Source organism: Narcine bancroftii, chromosome 13 (genome assembly GCF_036971445.1).
Source record: "Narcine bancroftii isolate sNarBan1 chromosome 13, sNarBan1.hap1, whole genome shotgun sequence".
Lineage (NCBI taxonomy): Eukaryota > Metazoa > Chordata > Chondrichthyes > Torpediniformes > Narcinidae > Narcine > Narcine bancroftii.
Genome location: NC_091481.1, coordinates 23,552,447 through 23,558,446, shown reverse-complemented (window position 1 = coordinate 23,558,446; position 6,000 = coordinate 23,552,447). Strand labels below are relative to the sequence as shown.

Below are 6,000 nucleotides of genomic sequence, written 5' to 3'. Positions count from 1 at the left end.
TCGATTGAGAAGCGCGAACGCTTCCTCTTATTAAGAGACCTGACAGTGGTTCTCATCCGCTTTCTTTCCACTCACCCACCACTTGAGCCTCCGCAGAGCACCCTCGGGTACCTTCACGTTGACATCCACTCGCCTTTGACCTTCGGTCGCGGCGCCGGGGACCAACTCCCGGCACGCTCCGCGCACGGTTTATCGGCCCCCCCCTCTATGACGTCAGCGCGGCCCCTCTCCAATCCGAGCCGCCCGTCTCATGGATTGGCGTCCCGCCCGCTACCCAATGGGCGGGCGGCGTCGGAGGGGGTGGGACGTTGAGGAAGGGGGGGGACTCGGTAATGGCGACGGAGCTGGTGAGTGGAGTTCGGAAAGTGTAAACAACGCGCGGAGGGGGAGGGGGAGGGGAGGGGGAGGGGGTTAAATGAACGCACCGGGATCTTGGCTTTCCCGGGCGAGCTCGGAGCGGTGGGGCCGTGACGTGTCGCTCATCGTTGATAAGTTGGTTGTTTTTAAACCGCTGACGTTTCTCCCATTCATTTCAATGACAGTTCGGGCCCCCCCCCCCCCCCCCCACCCCACGCAGCTCCAGTGTTTTCTCTTCAAGTCGTGTCCCCCCCCCACCCCCTCTCTCTCCGGGACGGAATGAATCGGAGTATGTTGAGCTAAGTGCAGGGGGCGACGCTTGGATTACATTTGGTGGGGGCGGGGGGGGGGGGGGAGTGGGGGGGTTTAAAGGAGCGGCCGCATCCATTGGGGAAAGATGACGGGGGGCCTGTTTCCAATTTATTTTTCTCTCTCCGACTCCGGGCTCAGACAGTGCAAAGAGAGATTTTTTTTCTTAAAACGCCGACGTTGTGCGCGTGTGTAAAAAAGAGAAAAAAAATAATAATTCGAACCCTTCCTAAAAATAATTTTTAACGGGCTCCTTTTTCTTGGTGCAAGGTCTGTTTTGTCATGAAATTTCCCTGTTACGCAGTTCTGAATGAATGAGCGGACGCGCAGGCGCACTGACGTCGGGTTGGGGTGTGTATGCGTCACGTGATGATGTATCGGCGTGTTTGTCAGCGGATCCGGGCATCGGTTTATTGATTATTCCCACATCACGAAATCCCTTCCGAAAAGACGGATGTTAAGTTCTCCTGAGGTGACCCTCGTTTTTATCGTCTTCATCCCCCCCCCCCCCCCCCACTCGCCTTCCAATTTGACCTCTCGCTTTCGATCTGTTGACAGATCGGATGCATTTTCAGGCGCTGATATTTTGTTCCTTAAAAAGAAAATCTGTGCGACTCCCGAGGAAGCCGGGTCATGTTGCAAAAGAAATAATTCAATACCAGTTTTTAACTTTTGTGCAATGCTTCTTTCTGTCTTTGAAGACCGCTCTTGCTGATACGTGAAGTGGGAACACGAGCTCCAAGGAGGTGCTAAGATCAAGCGTTTTCTAAGTTTTGCAATGATAGTAATGAAAAATGTTTCACCTTCTCAAATTCAAGGATTAGATGTTGCTGTGCAGGTCAGAACACTAAATGGATAAGAAATCAAACATTCTCATGGATTACAGTAGAAAAGCCAAATTGATAACAGTTATTCAAGTAGGTACTGTATTGTTCACACAATTAAAACCAATGGTGACCAGGAAGAGCATAGTTATTTCAAATGAGAGTAGTACCATTTGGTCCAACTCGTCCTATCTCTTTTCAACGTGCCAGATAGGATACATTAGTGGATTTTAAAATGGTAGCATTAGTACTTAAATTGGCTGCAGGGCTGAAATACAAATATGGTTGTCAGGGAGAAGTATAGCTAGGCTAAACTGATGATTTTTTTTTTAACTTGGACAGGATAGTGTCAGTATACCTGTATGAGTTGGATAGAAGTAGTGGCTCAACCAACAAATCAGCTGCAGGAATTTGGTCAAGCGTCATTGGGAGGAGAGAAATTGTCGATGTTTCAGGCTTGTCTCGACGAAGGGTCTCAGCCTGAAATGTGGACAGTTTTTCTCCCGCTAATGCTAATTGACCTGCTAGTTCCTCCAGCAGATTGTTGATGCAGATTTCAGAATCAGTCGTCTTTCATGTCTCCAATAATTAATGGCTGTATTGATGAGGAGTTCTGAGCCTAATAAGTATTTGTAACTTAGGAACTGCTATGTTGACGATTTTGAAGGGCCCAATTATACATACTGTGTATGTATTTGTCAGAAATGTCCAAGCTTCTACTGTGATGAAATGCTTCGGGAGGCTGGTCATGGCCAGAATAAACATGCACCTAAGTAAAGATCTGGACACATTGTAATTTGCCTATCATCACAATAGCTCCACAGCAGATGCAATATCACTCAGCTCTGGATTACCTTGAAAACAGAAATTCATACATATGGCTGCACTTCATCGACTACAGCTCAGCCTTCAATACCATTATTCTCTCAGTGCTGGTCAAGAAGTTAAAAATCTATGCCTCTATACCCTGCTCTGCAACTTTCTCATTGGAAGACCCCACAGTCAGTACGAATCTGAAACAGGGTCTTCTCCTCACTGATCATCAACACAGGCGCATCTCAAGGATACTTGCTTAGCTCAAGGATGCATGCTTAGCCCACTTCTTCTCATTATACATCCACGACTATGTGGCCAGGCACAATTCCAATGCCATCTACAAGTTTGTCGATGACCCCACAGTTGTTGGCAGAATCACAAACAGCACTGAGGAAGCATCCAGGAGGGAGACAGAGATCAGCTCATTGAATGGTGTAACGACACAACCTTGCATTCAACGTCAGCACAATCAAGGAGAGGATTGTGGACTTCAGGGCTTATCAAGGGCTCAGTAGTGGAAAGGGTCATGAACTTCAAATTCCTGGCTGTCAACATCTCCGAGGATCTGTCCTGCATGTTGATGCAATCACAAAGAAGGCTCGCCAGCGGCTATACTTTGAGAGATGTATGAGGTGATTCAGTATGTCACCAAAGACTCTGGTAAACTTCTACAGCTGTACTGTGGAGAGCATTCTGGCTGGTTGTATTACTGTCTGGTGTGGAGACGCCAATGTTCTGGACAAGAATAAACTCCGGAAGGTTGTTAACTTGGCCTGCAACATCACAGGCACCAGACTTCACTCCATCAAGGCCATCTACACGAGGCAGAGTCTTAAAAAAGCAGCCTTGACCCTCAAATACTCCCACAACCTCTTCACTCTGCTACCATTGGGCAAAGGTACAGGAGCCTAAAGAAGAGCACTCAACGTCACAGGGACAGCTTCTTTTCCCCCCCCCCACCCCCGCCATCAGATTCCTGAATGATCAATGAACCAAAGACTCTGCTTTACTTTTCATGCACTACTTTTTTTTTAATATATAATGGATGGTTATAATATGTATATTTGCACTATGATCCTGCGGCAAAACACTGAATTTCATGACTTGTTCATGACAATAAATCCTGATTTTGAAGTAGCATTATTTTGGACTGATTTCACTTTGAACTAGCATTTCATTCACTGGTTTGTCTTAATGATCAATAATCAAATCAAGGTCCGTAAGATATTCTTGCAATAAACTAAAGAGCTGATGCAGTTCATCTCAATATTCCTAAAACAGGGAAAATAGTTGTAAGAAATGGAATGAGAGAAAACAATAAATTAATAGATGTATGCGATATGCCTCAATCATCTCAAAATCTGGATGGGAGCTATTATATTGCTTTCAAAAGTATAATACAAAGATTTGAAATTAACTACTGCACGATATAATTTCTGTTTAAAAGTGAAGTTAAATTGGGTGGCAGCAGACTGGTTCTCTTGTGTCCTATTTCACAAGCGGGTTGGTCCAAAACTAAAGAATTGATGTTGCCATTTATGGACAATAATTCTTACTGTATTACACAGGACAACAATTTTTGTCAAAGGGGTTCCTTCCTGAAAAAAACATTAGAGATTATGATGGACAACTTCAAGTTGAACACAAAGATAATTTCAGATTTGCTGTATCATGTAGGAAATTGGAGAAACATAATAAAATTAACTTTTTAAATTGAATTTGTCATGTTTAATCATATAATGATGCTGACACATTGTGTCAACTGATATAAAAATGTTTTGCTGTTCATATTCGTTTGCACTCAGCATCTGATGCCTCTTGCAATAGTCAGCCAGCATTGATGGATTCCTGTTGCTTTTCCATGGTGACAATTTCCTGGTGAAACTTTTCACCATCTTCATGATCAGCAGGGAAGACGTTCAAGTGCGAAGGCAGAAAATGAATTTTCAATGACCTGTGGCACTTCATGATTTTGTCGGCTTGAAGTCGACTCTAAAAATGACAAGAAATCATTAAAAATAGGTTATATCTAAAAACAGCGTACGTGATAGGAAAATTTTAAGGTGATCGACTGCTTAAAATACACCCATACCTATTCAGGAAGCAAAATCTTCATTGTGCAGTGTTATCAGTGCAATGGAAGTGACTTACCTGTCCTTTGTTGTATGCTCTTTTTATTTTTTGCAAATTTGCCAACTGGGGAACTAAGTTAGAAGTGTGCATTTGGGTGAAGATTGCAGGGCAGCATCTCATAGTTGGGAAAATATGAATGATGATTTAAGAGAATTATTTCCTTATATAATATTGTTTTCCATTTTTACACTTTCTTGATATTCCTAAAGAAAAAAACATGGGAAGGAAGATTTAATAGCAGTATTACAACTAAATGTGATTATATTTCTATAATAGATGCATGAGAATTTTTTTTTTATTGAGAGTAAAAGGCAAGGACAGAATATATGATTTCAAAATGGGACTGATTTTTTTTTTTGTCCCATCTTGAGCTGAACATTCAACTGTTTTTGACTTAATTTGTGCAGTCACAGGAAATTAGCAGGTAAACTAGGAAAACAATTAATGCTTCTTGCACTGCCCTTTTGTTCCGGGAAACTTTTTCCTTTTCCCAGAATGCCTGCTGTGTAAAAAGCACGAAGATGGAATGGGGGTTCATTGCAGTCCTGTCTTTTTTCCACAAAGGAATCTAGTAAAATTCCTGGAACCCTTGCAATGTAAACGGCACTTCTGGCATCTGGGACCAACTCAAGTAAATAATATGAACATTTTGATAACGTTTAATGTGCGAGACGTTTCAGCACGAGATTTGAAACCAATAGTCAGTTTGTTCTTGGCATTCAACTGCCAATTTTCAGCATCCAAAGACCACGATATCTGCCAACTGGAGTGATTCAGAGATTTGTGAGCTCCTCACCATTTGTGTGGAGAACAAAATAAACTGCCACATAATGGGCACAGTGAGGGATGGACTGATATTAGATCAGGTAACTCAGAAAATGAGAGACAGGGTCTTTGGTCTGGACAAATTTCAGGACATTAGCAAGCTGAAATGCCTATGTAATAAGTACCACCACCAGGTAAACGACCACAATGGCAAGAGTGGCAGGGGGAGATTGGACTATGCTGTGCTATCTGGGGCACAAGCCATTCAGCGTCCACAGTTGTACTACGGACCAACATTGGGATCATTGTTCCAGCTCCGTACCCCTCCTCCAGCACCAATCCTGATGGCATGGAAACTGAGCCCAGGAATACAGGACCTGTACCTCACAAGCAACCAGGTAAAAACGTACTTATTCTTGTGATCAACAAATTTTCTCATGCGTTTTGTAAGTGTGTCTGCCTGTAAAGAGTGGTCTTGCTAATGTAAGCTCCATTGCTTTCCAGGGTACCTGCCACCTAAGAAAAGACAGAGACTTACCGAGGTACCGGTGGTCACCCAGGAAATGAGGGAGATGTTGCACTCAATGGTCCATGAAGATATGGAGAGGGAGCATATTCGGCAAGAGGTGCAGACGACCCCTGATGAGTGGATGAGGAGAGAGGCACAGGAGTCGGAGATTGCAGCACGTCAGGTGGACAGATGTAACCAGTCAGAGATGCCAGGGTTTGGACAAATGTTCAAAGATTTCCAACAGGAAATGCAGAACCAGGCTTCACTCATGAGGGACATGATTAC

At 43.7% G+C, this 6,000-nt stretch overlaps 1 protein-coding gene across 6 annotated transcripts in view; it reads left to right on the top strand.

Annotated features, from left to right (window-relative positions):
- The first annotated feature begins 249 nt into the window (after positions 1 to 249).
- hbp1 (HMG-box transcription factor 1) overlaps positions 250 to 6,000 on the top strand; it is a 33,178-nt gene continuing 27,427 nt past the window's right edge. The window contains exon 1 of one of the 6 annotated variants that reach the window (XM_069909169.1): positions 250 to 347. In XM_069909169.1, coding sequence (XP_069765270.1) covers positions 333 to 347 — 15 coding nt within the window. In that variant the 5' untranslated portion in view covers positions 250 to 332. Of the gene's footprint in view, positions 348 to 435; positions 493 to 786; positions 1,139 to 1,188; positions 1,413 to 1,435; positions 1,505 to 1,560; positions 1,584 to 6,000 lie in introns of those variants that run through there. The other 5 variants (XM_069909171.1, XM_069909168.1, XM_069909170.1 and 2 more) reach the window with 5 other exon arrangements.